The 22,551-nt window shown below is 46.7% G+C and overlaps 1 protein-coding gene across 2 annotated transcripts in view; it reads right to left on the reverse strand.

The window, feature by feature from the left end:
• The window catches only part of LOC141133522 (uncharacterized), a 93,550-nt gene that overhangs the window by 43,686 nt on the left and 27,313 nt on the right, over positions 1-22,551 (reverse strand). For both annotated transcript variants that reach the window (XM_073622951.1, XM_073622950.1), the window contains exon 2: positions 42-437. In XM_073622951.1, coding sequence (XP_073479052.1) covers positions 42-437 — 396 coding nt within the window. The remainder of the gene's footprint in view (positions 1-41; positions 438-22,551) is intronic.

The raw sequence follows: 22,551 nt of genomic DNA on the forward strand, positions 1-22,551 counted from the left end.
ATTAATGCATTTCGATTTTGAAATATCTGACCTTGACTCACCTTTCACTGTAAGCCGTGTGCCATCTGGGGTTTGCCAGCTCTGTTTGTCCCCATTGATAAAACTCAGTTCTAAGCGGCAGCAATAGCGTGTAGCCTCCTCCTTCATTACATTGTTTATGGTTATTGAGGCATTTCTGTGTCTTAGATCGAATGTCACATTCAGCCTTCCCCGATACTTGGGGGAGAAGAATCCTTTACTGGAGTCATAAATGTTTTTCTTATCCCCTCCACAGAAATTTTCATCAGATGCTTTCACAATGAAAGTTGCAGACTTAGTGCTGTTCTCTGATTCTGGAAATGAAAATTGGCACGGGATGGTGACCGACTTCCCTTCTATGGATTCCGTTCTTGCAGGCTGATCAACACAATACAGTCCAGAGGTTTCATGAAGTGTGTCTGAGAACAAAACACATGGAACTTATTAAAAGCTGGGTTCTAGGTGAACAACTAAACACACATATAAAATAAATTTATCTCCATCCAGTCCTGAGATATACACAGCACTGCTTCAAAGCACAGCCAAAAGAACCGCACCACTTTTCTGTTTCGGTTAAGGACTTGATGGTGTCCTTTCTCCACTCCCAGCAACAGACCACCTATCAGCATAAAAGTACAGCGAGGTAGAATGATTATATCCACTTGCCAACCACAATACGTATATATATATATATATATATATATATATATATATATATATATATATATATATATACACTACCGTTCAAAAGTTTGGGGTCACATTGAAATGTCCTTATTTTTGAAGGAAAAGCACTGTACTTTTAAATGAAGCTAACTTTAAACTAGTCCTAACTTTAAACAAATATACTCTATACATTGCTAATGTGGTAAATGACTATTCTAACTGCAAATGTCTAGTTTTTGGTGCAATATCTACATAGGTGTATAGAGGCCCATTTCCAGCAACTATCACTCCAGTGTTCTAATGGTACAATGTGTTTGCTCATTGGCTCAGAAGGCTAATTGATGATTAGCAAACCCTTGTGCAATCATGTTCACACATCTAAAAACAGTCTAGCTCCTTCCAGAAGCTACAAAACTGACCTTCCTGTGAGCAGATTGAGTTTCTGGAGCATCACATTTGTGGGGTCAATTAAACGCTCAAAATGGCCAGAAAAAGAGAACTTTCATCTGAAACTCGACAGTCTATTCTTGTTCTTAGAAATGAAGGCTATTCCATGCGAGAAATTGCAAAGAAATTGAAGATTTCCTACAACGGTGTGTACTACTCCCTTCAGAGGACAGCACAAACAGGCTCTAACCAGAGTAGAAAAAGAAGTGGGAGGCCGCGTTGCACAACTAAGCAAGAAGATAAGCACATTAGAGTCTCTAGTTTGAGAAACAGACGCCTCACAGGTCCCCAACTGGCATCTTCATTAAATAGTACCCGCAAAACACCAGTGTCAACATCTACAGTGAAGAGGCGGCTGCGGGATTTTGGGCTTCAGGGCAGAGTGGCAAAGAAAAAGCCATATCTGAGACTGGCCAATAAAAGAAAAAGATTAAGATGGGCAAAAGAACACAGACATTGGACAGAGGAAGACTGGAAAAAAGTGTTGTGGACGGATGCCAAAGGTGTGCAATGCTGTAATTGCTGCAAAAGGAGGATTCTTTGATGAAAGCAAAGTTTGATGTAAAAACAATGTTATTTCAAATACAAATCATTATTTCTAACCTTGTCAATGTCTTGACTCTATTTTCTATTCATTTCACAACGTATGGTGGTGAATAAGTGTGACTTTTCATGGAAAACACAAAATTGATTGGGTGACCCCAAACTTTTGAACGGTAGTGTATATATATATATATATACTCTGCGGCTTGAAAGTGGTTTACCGGGGTTATGGATAAAGATATCAGCCATAACCGTGGTATTTTTTTTTTCAGCTGGCAATTGGCTTTGTCATTAATTAGCATGCATTAAAGCAGATGTAAATACGATTTTTTTTTTTTTATGTCATAATGTAGCATATAAGATTTCCTATCATTTGAGCCCAGTCTTGCCACAAAGAGTTAATCCAGCTCTGAGCAATCCTCTTTTATTGTTCAGTGAGATAAAACTTGACAAACTGAGAAAAACTTTGTCAAATCCTCCCCCTTGCTGTGAGTGACAGGTGATTTACATCTTGTGCACTAGCCTAAGACACAGGCATTATTTTTTAATTCCCACCCCCACTCCTTTCTTCAGCAGCCCTGCAAGGATTGGCTGTTCCACACCTCACCATGATTTGGCATGCAGAAGTCATGTGGTTACTTTCCTGTCTTTTCACTGGATATTAGAGATCATCGCAGAAGTTCAGTGTTAGAAATACACAGGAGAAAATGCATATTGACAAGGGGAGTGTAGAGGTGGGCGGGGAGTCTACTGACATCACAACTCCACCCACCGAGCTCCAGACAACAGACCCGCCCACAGAATATGCAGTTTTTCGGGTCTCATAACAGACAGAGGGGAGACATTTGACAGGTAAAGATACATGCAGGAGGCATGTATATCCTTATAGATAACCCCGATGGCAGTAGTTTAGAAAGGATGACATTGGGTTTACATCCACTTTAAGGTAAAAAAAAAAAACTTCTTACTTTAGAACCACTTTAAGCCAAGGTTCATACTTGTGCGAACACAGACATCACATGTGATTCGCACCCACACTGCAGTGCTGATCGCATTCAGTGTCTGTGCAATGCAAGTTGAGCCATACAGTTGTGTTCTCACCTATGCGATTTGATTCACAGTTCACACTGCGATCTGTGAACCGATCTGTGGGTGTCGTTAACATTGTATTGACAATGACATTGTATTGACACCCGCAGCGGTTCGCAGAGGGCAAGGTGAGCTGCTGTGGGAGAGATGAGATGCAGGAACCGGCGCTGGTTCCCACATCACATATATATATGAACCTAGGCTAAAGAAGCAAGTAGAAGGATACTTAAAACATTTTACCAGTTGCCAACCGCCCCATAGCCAAATGACGGCTGCAGGGCGGTTGGATAACTCTGGGATCAGGTCATTTGACGTGATTCCAGAAAACTGCTCCCGCGCGCCCCCTGGGGCGCGCACACGGGAACATCCATGACCATCACGGATCATCACGGATCACGCTAAACGGCCGCAATCAAATGACGGAGCGATCACATGTAAACAAACCGGCGTCATGTCATGACGCCGGTTCCTCCCTCCCCTCTGTGTACCGATCGGTACAGAGGGGGAGAGATTGGATGGGAGCCGCGCTGCGGGCTGGATGTGTAGTGCCCACAGCGCTGCTCAGTGACATGTGCGGTCACATACATCCATCCATCCCTCCATGCTCAGCCATCCCCCCCATGCTCAGCAATACCCAGCACTACTCTGCAATTCCCTGTGCAATACTCTGCAAAACCCCGCAATACTTTGAAATACCCTGCAATGCTCTGCAATGCCCCGCAATATCCCGCAATACTCTTCTGCAATGCCCCGCAATACTCTGCAATACCCCGCAATACCCGCAATACTCTGCAATGCCCCACAATACTCTGCAATGCCTCGCAATACTCTGCAATGCCCTGCAATACTCTGCAATTCCCTGCAATACTCTGCAATTCCCCGCAATACTCTGCAATGCCCTGCAATACCCAGCAATACTCTGCAATACCCCGCAATACTCTGCAATACCCTGCAATGCCCTGCAATACTCTGCACTACTCTTCAATACTCTGCCATACCCAGCCATACCCAGCCATACTCTGCCATACCCAGCCATACTCTGCAATACTCGGTGATACCCAGCCATACTTTGCCATGCTCAGCCATACCCAGCCATACTCTGCCATACTCAGTCATACTCGGCTGTACTCGGCCTCTGTAGGTGGCCAGGCTGTGGAAGTCTCACACATGTGGTATCGCCGTACTCAGGAGGAGTAGGAGAATCTATTCTGGGGTGTCATTTTTGGTATGTACATGCTATGTGTTAGAAATATTGTATAAATGGACAACTTTGTGTTAAAAAAAATGCGTTTTAACCACTTCCCGCCCGCTGTCATACGACATCCTTGACTTTGTGCGGGGATATCTGAATGATGGTTGCAGCTACAGGCATCATTCAGATATCAGCTTTTTCAGCCGGCGATTCCCTATACCATGAGAATGATCATAGTGGCTGTTCCGCTGCTTGATCGTTCTTACGGGAGGCGAGAGGGGACCCCCCAGGATCTTTTTTTTTTTTCAGGCTTCCCAGCCTAGAGGTGAGATGTGGGGTCTTATTGACCCCATATCTCACTGTAAAGAGGACCTGTCATGCCATATTCCTATTACAAGGGATATTTACATTCCTTGTAATAGGAATAAAAGTGATCAAAAAATTTATTTTTTGGAAAAAAGCCTCAAACTAAAATAAATAAAGTAAAATGAACAATAAAAAAAAAAATTTCCCTGTGTCACCGTGTGCTCACATGCACAAGCGAACGCATACATAAGTCCCGCCCACATATGAAAATGGTGTTCAAACCACACATGTGAGGTATCGCTGTGATCGGTAGAGCAAGAGCAATATTTTTGGCCTTAGATCTCCTCTGTAACTCACAACATGTAACCAGTAAAAAATTTTAAAGCGTCTCCTATGGGATTTTTAAGTAGCAAAGTTTGGCGCCATTCCACGAGCGTGTGCAATTTTGAAGGGTGACATGTTAGGTATTTATTTACTCGGCATAACTTCATATTTCACATTATGCAAAAACATTGGGCTGACTTTACTGTTTTGTTTTTTTTTAAAGCACAAAACTGTTTTTTTTTTTTTTTTTTTAAAAAGCGTTTGAAAAATTGCTGCGCAAATACCGTGCAAGATAAAAAGTTGCAACGACCGCCATTGTATTCTCTAGGGTCTTTAATAAAAAAATATATATAATGTTTTGGGGTTCTATGTAATTTTCTAGCAAATAAATTATGATTTTTACATGTAGGAGAGAAATGTCAGAATTGGCCTGGGTGCTCCAGAACGCCTGAAGGTGCTCCCTGCATGTTGGGCCTCTGTATGTGGCCACACTGTGTAAAAGTTTAACACATGTGGTATCGCCATACTCGGGAGTAATAGAAGAATGTGTTTTGGGGTGTAATTTGTGGTATGCATATGCTGTGTGTGAGAAATAACCTGCTAATATGACAATTTTGTGAAAAAAAAAAATCTTGACTTTGCAAAGAATTGTGGGAAAAAATGACAACTTCAAAAAACTAATCATGCACGCGGTAATTAAACGGTGTCTAAACACGCATTGGAGCCACCCCTTGGGCTCATACAGGGTATGCTGGTATAAACTCCACCTCTCTCAGATGTCATCAGATAGTTTCACCTATAAGAAAGAAAAAGCTCCATAGTGTGATACAGTAGGGATTTATTAAAAATATAATAAAGCTTCCCTCCAGAAGGGTACTCACAATATGCAGGTGTGTAAGTGCACCAATCTTTCCAGAGTGTAAAACAAGCGTTTGTATGGCGTGCGGTGTGTCGTTCCTCATCTACTTATGTTGCTGGCAGCTCCGTCCTACCCCTCCCTGACGCGTATTCGGCACAGGGATCACGTGCCTTCCTCTGGGGGATCTAATTAGATCCCCCAGATCCCCCAGAGGAAGGCACGTGATCCCCATGCCGAATACGCGTCGGGGAGGGGTAGGACAGAGCTGCCAGCACCATAAGTAGATGAGGAACGACACACCGCACGCCATACAAACGCTTGTTTTACACTCTGGAAAGATTGGTGCACTTACACACCTGCATATTGTGAGTACCCTTCTGGAGGGAAGCTTTAATATATTTTTAATAAATCCCTACTGTATCACACTATGGAGCTTTTTCTTTCTTATATGTGAAACTATCTGATGACATCTGAGAGAGGTGGAGTTTATACCAGCATACCCTGTATGAGCCCAAGGGGTGGCTCCAATGCGTGTTTAGACACCGTTTAATTACCATGTCACACGCTTAGAGGTGAGCGCAAGCACAAGTGGGGGGTCACAGGAGAGCACTGAAGCATGCTGGATTGTGAGCACCATTAAGGAGGAGCTTGAGGAACACCGTTTTTTGTGGACACTACTTACCTGCACTTTATGTTTTGTTATCAATGAATTGAACTTTTTGAATGTGGACACTTGATTTTGCACTTTGATCTTATATTCATAACCACATACATACATTGTTTTTTTGCATGTTGCACTTTATGGGATACCTTTATATGAGGATTGTATTCATTTTATATATTACTAGCACTTTTTTGGTTTTAATATATTGAAATTTTGTAGCATAGTTTTATATTTCATATGCACCTCCCAGCTATTGGGATATATATATATTTTTTCAGCGCAGACACGATTATTTATATATTTTTGGTTTATGCACGAAATGAAACGTGGTTAGTGTTTGCAGCTTATCTATATTTGTTTCACCTCATAGAGGCATCAATCCATCTTTGGCTCACAAGACCCTCACATAATTACTCTTATAGAAGTTTAATGCATTTCGGTCTTCCACAAGGCAAACTAGGGACATTAAGCTTGTTTTTTTGGGGATCTTAATGTGGCTTAACGTACAAAAAAAAGAGCTTAGATATTAACCAATTTCCCCCAAATGTCACACACAGAGGCGTAACTAGAACCTTCAGGGCCCCGGTGCAAGAAACCATGATGGGCCCCCCTGTGCCCCTTCCATCCCAGCCCTGGGCTTCCAATTGTGGGAGGGTGTCCATAGAAATCCTCACAAAACCATGCTTCCACATGACCCCCGGGACGTGCATCCAGCACAATCACAGCAGCCCTTTACCATGTGATCAGCTGATCACATGTAAACAGACCTGCCGGTTATCCTCAGCCCTTTCCTCACAGGTGGGCACCGATGAGCACTGATAGACGGCACTGATGAGCACTGATAGAAGGCACTGATGGGCACTGATAGAAGGCACTGATGAGCACTAATAGAAGGCACTGATGGGCACTGATAGAAGGCACTGATGGGCACTGATAGAAGACACTAATGGGCACAGATAGAAGGCACTAATGGGCACTGATAGGATGCACTAATGGGCACTGATAGGAGGAATTTATGGGCACAGATAAGCACTGAAGGGAGGCACTGATGGGCACTGATAGAAGGCACTGATGGGCACTGATAGAAGGCACTAATGGGCACTGATAGGAGGCATTAAATTGTCAGTAAATTGTTTACACTGATAATCAGTGCCCCAATCATCAATGCTGCCTATCAGTGCTCATCAGTGCCCATCACTTCCACCTACAAGTGTTACCTATCAGTGCTCATTATTGCCGCCTATTAGTGCCCATCAATTCTGCCTATCAGCACCACCTATCAGTGCTCATTAATGCCGCCTAACAGCGTCCATCAGTGCCACCTATCAGTACTCTTCAATTCTGCCCACAAAGCCCATCAATACTGCCTGAGTTCTGCCTATCAGTGTTCCTCAGTGCCCATTAGTACCACCTATCAGTGCCCATCAATGCCACCTATCAGTGCAGCCTATCAGTGCATATTTGTGCCTCCTATCAGTGCTTCCTATTAGTGCTCATCAATGTGGCCTATCAGTGCTCATAAATGCCTCCTATCAGTGCCCATCAGTGCCTTTTATCAGTGTCCATCAGTGCCTTCTATCAGTGACCATTAGTGCCTCCTATCCGTGCCCATTAGTGCCTTCTATCAGTGCCCATCAGTGCCTTTTATCAGTGCCTCCTATCAGTGCCCATTAGTGCCTTCTATCAGTGCCCATCGGTGCCTTTTATCAGTGCCTCCTTTCAGTGCCCATTAGTGCCTTCTATCAGTGCCCATCAGTGCCTCCCATCAGTGCTCATCTGTGCCCATAAATTCCTCCTTTCAGCGCCCATTAGTGCCTCCTATCAGTGCCCATAAATGCCTCCTATCAGTGCCCATTAGTGCCTTCTATCAGTGCCCATCAGTGCCTTCTATCAGTGCCCATCAGTGCCTCCTATCAGTGGCTATTAGTGCCTTCTATCAGTGCCCATTAGTGTCTTCTATCAGTGCCCATCAGTGCCTCCCTTCAGTGCTTATCTGTGCCCATAAATTCCTCCTATTAGTGCCCATTAGTGCCTCCTATCAGTGCCCATTAGTGCCTTCTATCTGTGCCCATTAGTGTCTTCTATCAGTGCCCATCAGTGCCTTCTATCAGTGCCCATCAGTGCCTTCTATTAGTGCTCATCAGTGCCTTCTGTCAGTGCCCATCAGTGCCTTCTATCAGTGCTCATCAGTGCCGTCTATCAGTGCTCATCGGTGCCCATCAGTGCCTTCTATCAGTGCTCATCAGAGCCTTCTATAAGTGCTCATCAGTGCCCATAAGTGTCTTCTATCAGTGCTCATCAGTGCCTTCTATCAGCGCTCATAAGTGCCCATCAGTGCCTTCTATCAGTGCTCATCAGTGCCTTCTATCAGTGCCCATCAGTGCCGTCTATCAGTGCTCATCAGTGCCCATCAGTGCCTTCTATCAGTGCCTTCTATCAGTGCTCATCAGTGCCTTCTATCAGTGCTCATCAGTGCCATCTATCAGTGCTCATTAGTGCTCATCAGAGCCTTCTATCAGTGCTCATCAGTGCCTTCTATCAGTGCTCATCAGTGCCTTCTATCAGTGCCTTCTATCAGTGCTCATCAGTGCCGTCTATCAGTGCCCATTAGTGCCTTCTATCAGTGCTCATCAGTGCCTTCTATCAGTGCTCATCAGAGACTTCTATCAGTGCTCATCAGTGCCTTCTATCAGTGCTTTCTATCAGTGCTCATCAGTGCCTTCTATCAGTGCTCATCAGTGCCTTCTATCAGTGCTCATCAGTACCTTCTATCAGTGCCCATCAGTGCCTTCTATCAGTGCTCATCAGTGAATGCTATTAATTTCCATCAGTGCCATCTGCCTTCTCAGGACAGCACGGCTCTGAGCGGAGATCGTGTGTGATGGAACAGTAGCACAGAGACACCGGCGGCATTAACGTTCTATTTGCCCGTCCGTCCTCTCTGGCAGGGGATGAGAGAGGACACACAGCTGATCTCACGGCTCCCCCTTCTCCCCCCTCCCCTCTCCTGTGTGCTCCGTGGGCAGTCAAGTGTGAAGCTAAGGAGCATTTCCCGCAGAGCACACAGGAGAGGGGAGGGGGAGAAGGGGGTGCCGTGAGATCAGCTGTGTGTCCTCTCTCATCCCCTGCCAGAGAGGACGGACGGGCAAATAGAACGTTAATGCCGCCGGTGTCTCTGTGCTACTGTTCCATCACACACGATCTCCGCTCAGAGTCGTGTGTGAAGAGCAACCCCGCTGGGCCCCCCGACAGTGGCGGAATGCCGGGCCCCGTTGCAAGTGCGACTGTTGCGACCCTGGTAATTCCGCCACTGGTCACACAATAGAAGACTCTATCAATGCCAACACATTCTGAAAATTTAACTCATTTGGGAAATTACATCAAAAGTTATTCACATTAACCGCTTCAGCCCCGGAAGATTTTACCCCCTTCCTGACCAGAGCACTTTTTGCCATTCGTCACTGCATTGATTTAACTGACAATTGCGAGGTCGTGCGACAATACACCCAAACAAAATTGACTTCCTTTTTTTCCCACAAAGAGAGCTTTCTTTTGGTGGTATTTGATCACCTCTGTAGTTTTTATTTTTCGCGCTATAAACAAAAAAAGAGCAAAGATTTTGAAAAAAATGCATTATTTTTTACTTTAACAGAAGGGTCTGGTAGGGATTTTGAGGGGGGACCACACGCATTTTTTTTTTTAAATTTTGGTTCGGGGTTCCCCTGTGGGGGAAATCCCATCCCGTTTTTATCAATGAACTTTTATGTGTATTGCCGGACCGACAATTCATTATAGTCGGCGCTAGCGATAGTACTTTTAAATGACTTTTTTCCTTTAGAAATGTCATTTTGCACTCGGACTGTTCTAAACACGAGAAAACATGCTCCACGTTACAGGCATACTATAGACACCCCCCAGGTACGAAATTTAAAGGAACATTACACTTTTATTGTTTCACTTTAAGCATTATTAAAATCACTGCTCCTGAAAAAACGGCCATTTTTACAACTTTTTTCTGCATTGATACATGTCCCCTGGGGCAGGACCCAGGTCCCCAAACAATTTTTCTGACAATAACTTGCATATAAGCCTTAAAATGAGCACTTTTGATTTTTCATGTTTGTGTCATAGACTTTAACGGTGTTCGCGTGTTCGAACAAAGTTTTTGCCTGTTCGCATGTTCTGGATGCGAACCGAACAGGGGATGTTCGGGCCATCCCTAATTACAACACATGACATCACTTCCGATTTTTTTTTTTTCTGTCGTACGAGAATTTTCGTGACCTTAGTAACCAATTCAATTTCTACTTGCGACTATTAAGCAAAAAAAGTCAGACGATCTGTAATCCGATTTTTGGATCGTGTGTACGGGCCATCAGTACCCGGTAATTCAGCACTGATTAATTACAGCTGCATTGCGGAGTACACAGAGAAGGTCGGCAGCAGGAGCTGTCAAAAAAAAGAAGCAGTCTGGCAATGTTTATCAACAACTACTAACAGAAAGTTATATTGAAACATTGTATCATTTGTAACTTTCTGTGTTTTGCATCCACAGATCAAAGGGATGAACATCAATCTGCAGATGAAGAGAGTTAAAGCAACCTTGACAAGTCAAAATTATAATTTTTTTTCCTAATTAAATGTTCCTCTGTTGGATTCCTTATTAACCCCTTAGTTTATGCTAATCAGCACTTATTAACTCTGAATTTTCCTTCTATTTTCAGTTGTAATTTTCCTGGTGATTTTTTATTTTCTATTTTATTATTTATTTTATTATTATTTTATTTTATTTATTACTAATAGTTAAATTTTTTGCTGTTTTTGTTTGCTTTGTTCATTAATATTTTTACACCTTTTACACGTTTCACACTGAAAATAGTGCAAAATTAAAAAAAAACACTTTACTTCATTTGTAAATAACTTTGGACAAATTACAGAATAAATGCACACTTTTTATCAACAGTACCATTATTTATGTTTAAACTATCACTGCTCAAAAAAAGAAAAAAAAAGCCTTTTGTTTAGTTTTATTACATTTAATTGTCTAAAGTTTGCAAAAAAAAAATTATTGTCGCAGGACAATATTCACAAAAATAAAGCCTTGTTTGTTTTTAAAAAAAAGTGGCTAAACGTGGCTTAATGTAAAATGCACAGCGGGGGGTGCCGATGCTCGTGGCTGACGGTCACGATGACCGCCGGCCACGAGGGATAGTGAGCAGGAAACAAAGAACAGGGACGAGTGCATGTAAACACACACTTACCTGTTCTGTTCTGACAGGAGTGATAGATCGTGTGTTCCTATTAGTTAGGAACCACGATCTGTCACTTCCTGTAGTTAGTCCCACCCACTTCAGTTAAAATCACCTCCCAGGGAACACAGTTATCCCCTTCACCGCCCCCTAGTGTTAACCCCTTCACTGCCAGTGACATTTTTACAGTAATCAATGCAATTTTATAGCATTGATCAGTGTATTAATGCCAATGGTCCCAAAAATGAGTCAAAATTGTCCGATGTGTCCTCCATAATGTCGCAGTCCCGATAAAAATCGCAGATCGCCTCCATTACTAGTAAAAAAAAAAATTAATGATAAAAATGCTATAAATCTATCCCCTATTTTGTAGACTCTATAACTTTTGCGCAAACCAATCAATATACGCTTATGGCGATTTTTTTTTTTTTTTTACCAAAAATATGTAGAAGAATACATATCGGCCTAAACTGAGGAAAAAAATAGATTTTTTATATATTTTTTGGGGGTATTTATTATAGCAAAAAGTAAAAAATAATGCGTTTTTTTTTTTTTTCAATTAGTCGCTATTTTTTTATTTATAGCGCAAAAAATAAAAACCACAGAGGTGATCAAATACCACCAAAAGAAAGCTCTATTTGTGGGAAAAAAAGGACGTCAATTTTGTTTGGGTACAACGTCGCACGACCACGCAATAGTCAGTTAAATCGACGTAGTGCCGAATCGCAAAAAGTGTTCTGGTCGGGAAGGGGGTAAATTCTTCCAGGGCTGAAGTTGTTAAAAGAACAGTTAAAAAATAAATAATATAGCTCTAATCCTGCTAGAATATTCACATTTCAAGTGCAACCAGTCATTTGGGAGTGAAAGTTGAGCATCCAGATGTGGGAAGGAATATAAAAGGAGAATGAGGTGTTAGAAGACATAGGGAAAAGGGGGGAAGATCAAGAGAAGATATGATTAACCGGTTAATTGTGGGTCGAGGTCATATGATGTTGACAGGTTTAAGGGCTTATACCGGGATGATGCCTGCAGCTACATACATCATCCCAGTATCATTTTCTTCAGCCGGCAATGCTCTTTAGTTGTCAAAGTGATTTGAGTGGCTATACAGCCACTCGATCACTTCTACAGGTGATGGAAGGGGGTGATTCCCTTCCACCGTCACCCATCAGGGAGCCCAGGACTGCTCCAACCGGTGGCATCTCCGGCACTGAACTGAGAGAGAGGAACTGATGTTGTTCCTCCCTCTCTGTAAGGTGAGAGACCGGCAGCGAGGAGGATTTTGTCACTTTCAGTTTAGGTGTTTACTGACCAGTGAAGATGCTAATCAGACCAACCTGTATCTGATTGGCTGCATTGGAGGCCAGAGAATAGATCTCTGGTCTAATAAACCCCAGTTCTCTCCATAAAGAGGACCGTTCACGGCCCATACTATCACAAGGGATGTTGTTCATCCCTTATTATAGCAATAAAGTTGATAAAAAAGTGTAAAAAAGCTTAAAATAAATAACAAAATAATTAAAGTGCCCTGTGCCCCCAAACGCATACATAAGTCCAGCACGCATTTTTAAATGGTGATCGCACCACACATGTGACATATCATTGTGAACATCAGAGTGGGAGCAAATGCTAGCACCAGACCTCCCATGTAACTGTAAACTGTTAACCTGTAATACAGGGGTCTTAAAGTGGCGGCCCTCCAGCTGTTGCGAAACTACAAGTCCCATCATGCCTCTGCATGTGGGAGTCATGCTTGTAACTGTCAGCCTTGCAATGTCTCATGGGAATTGTAGTTGTACAACAGCTGGAGGGCCAACACTTTTTTGACCCCTGCTGTAAAGGCTTTTAAAGCAATACCTATGGAGATTTTTAGGTACCGTAGTTCGGAATTGTTCCACAGGCGTACACAATTTTAAAGCATGACATGGTAGGTATCTATTTACTTGGTGTAATATAAACTTTTATATTTTACCAAAAAATTGGGTATAATATTTTTTCCAAAAAGTTTGCGTTTGAAAAATCGCTTCACAAATACTGTGACATGAACTCCCACCATTTCATAATTTCATATTCATATACAGGGCCGGTGCTGGACTATTTTTGTGCCATAGGCAAGTCCAGCTACTTCTATATCTCTAAAATATAATTTCTATACCTCTATACGGTATAGAAAGGGTGCAAAATAGTCTAGCACCGGCCCTGTCTATACCCCCCTGTGATGTTTGCACCCTCATTGAACTGCCAGACACAGCAAACATAGTTGCCAACATTATTTTTTGGAGGACTGGGCGACAGCAGGGCAGGGGATTGGGTGACAGCAGGGGACTGGGTGACAGCAAAAGTCTGGGCGTCAACAGAGGACTGGGCGACAGCAGGGGACTGGGAGTCAGCAGAGGGCTGGGCAATGGCAGAGGGCTGGGCGACAGCAGAGAACTGGGCATCAGCAGAGGGCTGGGCGACAGCAGAGGACTGGGCAACAGCAGAGGACTGGGCGACAGCAGGGGACTGGGTGACAGCAGAGGACTGGGTGACAGCAGGCAGAGATCTGGGCATCAGCAGAGGACTGGGCGACAGCAGGGGACTGTGTGACAGCAGAGGGCTGGGCAACAGCAGAGGACTGGGCGTCATCAGAGGGCTGGGTGACAGCAGGGGACTGGGTGACAGCAAAAGTCTGGGCTTCAACAGAGGATTGGGTGACAGCAGGAGACTGGGTGTCAGCAGAGGACTGGGTGACAGCAAGCAGAGAACTGGGTGACAGCAGAGGGCTGGGCAATAGCAGAGGGCTGGGCGACAGCAGAGGACTGGGCATCAGCAGAGGGCTGGGCGACAGCAGAGGACTGGGCGACAGCAGAGGACTGGGTGACAGCAGGCAGAGAACTGGATGACAGCAGAGGGCTGGGCGACAGCAGAGCACTGGGCGTCAGCAGAGGGCTGGGCATCAGCAGAGGGGTGGGCGACAGCAGAGGACTGGGCGACAGCAGAGGACTGGACAACAGCAGGGGACTGTGTGACAGCAGAGGGCAGGGCAACAGCAGAGGACTGGGCGTCATCAGAGGGCTGGGTGACAGCAGGGGACTGGGTGACAGCAAAAGTCTGGGCGTCAACAGAGGATTGGGCGACAGCAGGGGACTGGGTGTCAGCAGAGGACTGGGTGACAGCAAGCAGAGAACTGGGTGACAGCAGAGGGCTGGGCCATAGCAGAGGGCTGGGCGACAGCAGAGAGCTGGGTGACAACAGGGCAGAAGACTGCCCAGCCCTATGATGACTGGGCATCATCATAGGACTGGGCGACAGCAGAGGGCTGGGTGACAGCAGGGGACTAGGTGACAGCAGGGGACTGGGCGAAAGCAGAGGACTGGGCGAAAGCAGAGGACTGGGCGACAGCAGGGGACTGGGCGACAGCAGGGGAGAGGACTGGGCGACAGCAGGGGAGAGGACTGGGCGACAGCAGGGGAGAGGACTGGGTGACAGTGGGGCAGAGGACTGGGTGACAGCAGGGCAGAGGGCTGGGTGACAGCAGAGGGCTGGGTGACAACAGGGCAGAAAACTGGGTGACAGCAGACAGAGGGCTGGGTGACAGCAGGGGACTGGGTGACAGCAGGGGACTGGGCAACAGCAGGGGACTGGGCGACATCAGTGGGCTGGGTGACAGCAGAGGGCTGGGCAACAGCAGAGGGCTGAGCGACAGCAGAGAGCTGGGTGACAACAGGGCAGAAGACTGCCCAGTCCTATGATGACTGGGCGTCATCATAGGACTGGGTGACAGCAGAGGGCTGGGTGACAGCAGGGGACTGGGTGACAGCAGGGGACTGGGCGACAGCAGGGCAGAGGACTGGGTGATAGTAGAGGGCTGGGCAACAGCAGAAGACTGTTAGACAGCAGGCAGAGAACTGGGTGACAGCAGGCAGAGGACTGGGTGACAGCAAGCAGAGAACTGGGTGACAGCAGAGGGCTGGGCAATAGCAGAGGGCTGGGCGACAGCAGAGAGCTGGGTGACAACAGGGCAGAAGACTGCCCAGTCCTATGATGACTGGGCATCATCATAGGACTGGGCGACAGCAGAGGGCTGGGTGACAGCAGGGGACTGGGTGACAGCAGGGGACTGGGCGAAAGCAGAGGACTGGGTGAAAGCAGAGGACTGGGCGACAGCAGGGGACTGGGCGACAGCAGGGGAGAGGACTGGGTGACAGTGGGGCAGAGGACTGGGTGACAGCAGGGCAGAGGGCTGGGTGACAGCAGAGGGCTGGGTGACAACAGGGCAGAAGACTGGGTGACAGCAGACAGGGGACTGGGTGACAGCAGGGGACTGGGCAACAGCAGGGAACTGGGCGACATCAGAGGGCTGGGTGACAGCAGAGGGCTGGGCAACAGCAGAGGGCTGAGCGACAGCAGAGAGCTGGGTGACAACAGGGCAGAAGACTGCCCAGTCCTATGATGACTGGGCATCATCATAGGACAGGGCGACAGCAGAGGGCTGGGTGACAGCAGGGGACTGGGTGACAGCAGGGGACTGGGCGACAGCAGAGGACTGGGTGAAAGCAGAGGACTGGGCGACAGCAGGGGACTAGGCGACAGCAGGGGAGAGGACTGGGTGACAGTGGGGCAGAGGACTGGGTGACAGCAGGGCAGAGGGCTGGGTGACAGCAGAGGGCTGGGTGACAACAGGGCAGAAGACTGGGTGACAGCAGACAGAGGACTGGGTGACAGCAGGGGACTGGGTGACAGCAGGGGACTGGGCAACAGCAGGGAACTGGACGACATCAGAGGGCTGGGTGACAGCAGAGGGCTGGGCAACAGCAGAGGGCTGAGCGACAGCAGAGAGCTTGGTGACAACAGGGCAGAAGACTGCCCAGTCCTATGATGACTGGGCATCATCATAGGGCTGGGCGACAGCAGAGGGCTGGGTGACAGCAGGGGACTGGGTGACAGCAGGGGCTTGGGCGACAGCAGAGGACTGGGCGAAAGCAGAGGACTGGGCGACAGCAGGGGACTGGGTGACAGCAGGGGAGAGGACTGGGTGACAGTGGGGCAGAGGACTGGGTGACAGCAGGGCAGAGGGCTGGGTGACAGCAGAGGGCTGGGAGACAACAGGGCAGAAGACTGGGTGACAGCAGACAGAGGACTGGGTGACAGCAGGGGACTGGGTGACAGCAGGGGACTGGGTGACAGCAGGGGACTGGGCAACAGCAGGGAACTGGGCGACATCAGAGGGCTGGGTGACAGCAGAGGGCTGGGAGACAACAGGGCAGAAGACTGGGTGACAGCAGACAGAGGACTGGGTGACAGCAGGGGACTGGGTGACAGCAGGGGACTGGGTGACAGCAGGGGACTGGGCAACAGCAGGGAACTGGGCGACATCAGAGGGCTGGGTGACAGCAGAGGGCTGGGCAACAGCAGAGGGCTGAGCGACAGCAGAGAGCTGGGTGACAACAGGGCAGAAGACTGCCCAGTCCTATGATGACTGGGCATCATCATAGGACTGGGCGACAGCAGAGGGCTGGGTGACAGCAGGGGACTGGGTGACAGCAGGGGACTGGGCGAAAGCAGAGGACTGGGCGACAGCAGGGGACTGGGCGACAGCAGAGGACTGGGCGACAGCAGGGGACTGGGCGACAGCAGGGGAGAGGACTGGGTGACAGCGGGGCAGAGGACTGGGTGACAGCAGGGCAGAGGGCTGGGTGACAGCAGAGGGCTGGGTGACAACAGGGCAGAAGACTGGGTGACAGCAGACAGAGGACTGGGTGACAGCAGGGGACTGGGTGACAGCAGGGGACTGGGCGACAGCAGGGGACTGGGCAACAGCAGGGAACTGGGCAACATCAGAGGGCTGGGTGACAGCAGAGGGCTGGGCAACAGCAGAGGGCTGAGCGACAGCAGAGAGCTGGGTGACAACAGGGCAGAAGACTTCCCAGTCCTATGATGACTGGGCGTCATCATAGGACTGGGCGACAGCAGAGGGCTGGGTGACAGCAGGGGACTGGGTGACAGCAGGGCAGAGGACTGGGTGATAGCAGAGGACTGGGCAACAGCAGAAGACTGTTAGACAGCAGGCAGAGGACTGAATGAAATTGAGTTGAAAATTGCTCTGCCCAATTTCTCACAGTGAGGACAGTGCTAAAGGAAAAACCAAATACCATCTTGATCTTTGTCAGCTAACAACACTTTTTTACTTTGTAAAAGTCTAAAGATAGAAGTAATACATTTGACAAAGATCAAGATGGTATCTGTTTTTTCCTGTAGCACTGTCCTCACTGTGAGATATCGGGCAGAGCAGTTTTCAACCCAAAGTCCAGTGGCATAAGAAAAACAAAACAGCATTTTTAGAACCTTTTTTTTAACTTTCATGTTGCTCTGCCCAGAAGGACCACGGGATCATCCCTGAGGCCGGCCGCTCCGCCCCCCCAGTGAAAGGCAGGATCACTCCTTGGCTGGCCACACCCCCTCATGAGTCCCGACCAATGACAATGAAGGAGGCGGGCCAGCTCTTTGACCTCAATCAGAGTCCTGAGCTGCCGAACAGCTCTGCAGCTGGGGGAGCCAGAGGAGGGATCTGTCAGTGTACCGTGTGTGATAGTTCCCTCCCCGTGCCCCTGCACCATCCCCGGCTGCAGACATTCCCTCTCCACCTCCAGTACACGCTCCTGCAGACTCGCCACACAGGGACAGCGGCTCCAGAGGTTACAGCCAGCCGGGATGAGGAGGTGACAGGCCATGGCTGCGCTCTAGGCGGCTGCCTAGTCCGCCTATTGGTAGCATCGGCCCTGTTCATATATATACACAGTATCTCACAAAAGTGAGTACACCCCTCACATTTTTGTAAATATTTTGTTCTATCTTTTCATGTGACAACACAGAAGAAATGACACTTTGCTACAATGTAAAGTAGTGAGTGTACAGCTTGTATAACAGTGTAAATTTGCTGTCCTCTCAAAATAACTCAACACACAGATATTAATGTCTAAACCGCTGGCAACAAAAGTGAGTACACCCCTAAGTGAAAATGTCCAAATTGGGCCTAATTAGCCATTTTCCCTCTCTGGTGTCAGGTCACTGTCACGCCGCACACTGCATCAAATTGGTTTGCATGGCTGTTATCCCAGAAGGAAGATTCTTCTAAAGATTATGCACAAGAAAGCACACAAAAAGTTTGCTGAAGACAAGCAGACTAAGGAAATGGGTTACTGGAACCATGTGCAGTGGTCAGATGAGACCAAGATAAACTTATTTGGTTCAGATAGTGTCCAGCGTGTGTGGCGGCGACCAGATGAGGAGTACAAAGACAAGTGTGTCTTGCCTACAGTCAGGCGTGGTGGTGGGAGTGTCATGGTCTGGGGTTGCATGAGTGCTGCCGGCACTGGGGAGCTACAGTTCATTGAGGGAACCATGAATGCCAACATGTACTGTGACATACTGAAGCAGAGCATGATCCCCTCCCTTTGGAGACTGGGCCACAGGACAGTATTCCAACATGATAACGACCCCAAACACACCTCCAAGACGACCACTGCCTTGCTAAAGAAGATGAGGGTAAAAGTGATGGACTGGCCAAGCATGTCTCCAGACCTAAACCCTATTGAGCATCTGTGGGGCATCCTCAAATGGAAGGTGGAGGAGCGCAAGGTCTCTAACATCCACCAGCTCTGTGATGTCATCATGGAGGAGTGGAAGAGGACTCCAGTGGCAACCTGTGAAGCTCTGGTGAACTCCATGCCCAAGAGGGTTAAGGCAGATTTTTACTTGTATGTGAGAATCGTCAGAATAGTCCAGGTAGGCAAGTAGTTAAAGTGGAGTTCCACCCAAAAGTGGAACTTCTGCTTAAAGGACTCCTGACCCCCTGATATGCCACATTTGGCGTGTCATTTTTTGGGGGGGAGTGGGTACCTAGTTTTGACAGTTCCGCTCATGCTGCCTAGGCAACTCCTCCTCTCCCTCCAATCTTCTGGGACACATCACTGGTCCCAGAAGATTGCTCGGCCATTCAGGATGCACAGCGCGACACGAGCTTGCACAGTGCGCACCCGGCTGTGACGCCACAAGCTGTCACAGCTGGGTGCCCCCACTAGCGATGCCGGTTCCGGGAAGAGATGGGGGAGAGAATTGAAGCTTCGGGCGGCCGCATTGCTTGATCGTGAGACAGGTGAGTGTGTGTTTAATAAAAGTCAGCAGATACACTTTTTGTAGCTGCTGACTTTTAATAAACAGAAAAATGAGTGGAACTCCGTTTTAGGTAGGGAAATGGAAGAATTACTCTCTATAAGAGTCTGGAAGGGTCTTTGCCCATGATCCTAGCCCTCTAGGTCCCTGATAGGGTCTAGCTCATTTGCCCATTCCTAAAGGGAAGGTATGGTTGTGGATTTCCACTAACGAGCTATGACCATCCTGGCTGCAGCAAGAAAGTGTCTCAATATGTTTTTCTTGGCCAATTTTTTAGAGCCTGGTTTCAGAGAAACAAGTGCTATCTTTAAATACAGTATATTCAGATTTCAGTCACCACGATCTTACAGAAAGCAGAGTGCCTTGATTGGGAGGCAGCCCCACCAAATGTGGAACATGGTCCATTTAGACTCATGGCACCTCCAACAAATTCCAGGTAGTGCAGGTGGACTGGTGGAGAATTGAGGGATATCTGTACCATCTCGTAATAAGTTTGAACCCTTTTTTCTGGGCCTTTGTCACTACTGACAGTTTATGGGGCAGGGTAAAGCATGTGTCCCATTCATCAAGAGTAAGTTGTTGTCTTTAAAAATCAGCTTGAGTAGAAAAGTCTGTCCCCTGCAAGCATGCTGCAGAGTGGGACTGACTGCAGAGCTATAGATCACTGCTTCCCCACAAAGACGAAGGCTTCTTCTCTGCAGCTTCTGGCACGGGGCAGGATTTTCTACTCTGAATGTGGCTGTTATCTGAAAATAATGAACTTTCAGACTTTGAACACTTTTTGTTTTCATGCACTTGGATTGTATTTAACTGATTTAAATTGAAGGTTCAGTTGGGCTTGAAGTGGTTGTGAACCCACTCTGCTAACTTTATATAACCCTCTTTGCCTCGTTATGCTAGATGCTCCTGTCTCTGTGATTTATAAAATTATACCTGTTCTCAGAGCGCAGATCACGATCACGTGACCCGCCGCCTCTCTGCTCTCCTCGTGTGACAGCTGCAGCGGGAGGGGCTGAGATTCCCCCACTGACATTGGTCAGGAAGAGAGAAGGAGAGAGACGTTGGGTCACATGAGCGCCGAGCAGCACTCTGAGAACAGTTATAAACTGCATTTTTTTATAAATCACAGAGACAGGAGCATCTAGCATAATGAGACAAAGAGGATTTTTTATATATATTATATTATATTATTATATATTATATTATTATTATTTCAGCAGCAGGAGGGGGTGGGCACTTGACACAGAGCTGACAGGCAGGGAGGGAGGGGAGGGAGGGGGGGAGAGGAGGACAGAGGAGAACAGGAGAGCTGTGGATGATGGAGGCCCATAAACTGACCACGGTGTCAGGGCTCAGCAGCCATAATACACCATGAATAAAAAGGGGTGATATACCACGCTAAAAATATATATAAATGTGAAATGAATACTGAGGACTGCAGTGATAACACCAAGGGATATAAACCAGGTAACATACATGAACAAAATAAATTGTGCTAGTCTGTGAATGTAAACACTCCTTATGATGCTACGACACACTAAACAAGTGAAACATCATAAAGTGCAATGTGCAAAAGACAGATTAACATTAATAATACATAGGTCCTTAGAGTAAAAAAGTAAAATAGGGTGCTGGATAAATTATTCACAGTAGTCACCCCTCCCAATAATTCAGGGGCATAAGATATTCATACAAGTAAAGAAGCTACAATGGTGTAATACCATTAAGATATGATTTATTGAAAAAGAAAAGCCAAATGGCTACTTACAATGTAAAAAAAGACAGAACAAATACCCGCACTTCTGGGGTCACGTGGGGCATGATGGCGCCAGCGCGTAGCGCCGCCCGACATGTTTTGTCACACGTGACGTTGTCATAAATCAGATGTGACCAGAATTGTGTGACTGCGACAGAGTGAACCAAACGTAAGTAGGTGAAAAAAGTAAGTAATTTTATTAAGATAAATGCATACAAATGTGAACATACCACCAATACCAAAGAGTGTGAATAAACCAAACAACCAAACAGTGACAACAAACTAACCAGCATATACAGCAAAAGGGGATACCAGAATCATAGTCTTAGCCAGGCCAGGGTCATAAAGAGGAGATCAGCAGATGGGAGACAAGGAGTAAGACAGACAGTGACAAGGTGGAAGGGATCAGGCTGCAGGACAAGGATCCAGGGATACAGGAACAGACAGGAGCAGGTACAAATAGGTTCAGGATACAGGGATCAGGTTCAGGATCAGGTTCAGGGTTGCAGGTTAACAGGATACAGGTCAGGGCTCAAGGATAATACCAAGGCAAGGATGTGTGAGCCTTGCCGGGTATTTATACCATTTCCTGCAATCAGGCTCAGGTGATGCCTGACTGCAGGAGGTGATATCGTCTCCATACTGCCAGGATCCACCCGCTGGTGGACGCCAGTATTGCGGCCCAAAGATCATATAATACCAGCAGGGGAAAGCTCCCCTGACAGTTTCAAACTGCCAGGAGACACCTGCTGGTGGACCTCAGTACTGCACGCCAAATGTCAGATAGTATTATCAGCGGATGGAACCTTTTCTGATAGACGTCTTCCTGGGGCATGGGCACACTGAGCCATAGCTATGCCATAGCTATAAAAAGAACCTGGAGAAACCAAGCCTCATTTTCACACAGTGGCCATGATACATAATCTCAAGCCTCCTTCCCATTCTCCACTCTCTATGCAACCACACCTCGTTTTCAAGTGTATAGCTAGATGTTTAATCACCAAATCATAGCATGATATATGGTTATTATAAAAAACATATTGATAAAAGTCTTTATGTAATTAGAATTAAAATAATGAAAACATTAATTTTCCATACAGCCAAGGACAAAAAGGAAACAACGAGGGCCTCTAGAGGATATACTAAACACTGACCAAAGATATGTAAAAAAAATATATAAAAATGTAAAAAATATATTATAAAAAATGTGTAAATGGGAAAAAGACATGGAGCTAGAATATGTTGAACATGTCATTAGAAGAAAAAATCTCCACACATAAAATC

The sequence above is a fragment of the Aquarana catesbeiana genome, linkage group LG03, assembly GCF_042186555.1.
Source record: "Aquarana catesbeiana isolate 2022-GZ linkage group LG03, ASM4218655v1, whole genome shotgun sequence".
NCBI classification, from domain to species: domain Eukaryota; kingdom Metazoa; phylum Chordata; class Amphibia; order Anura; family Ranidae; genus Aquarana; species Aquarana catesbeiana.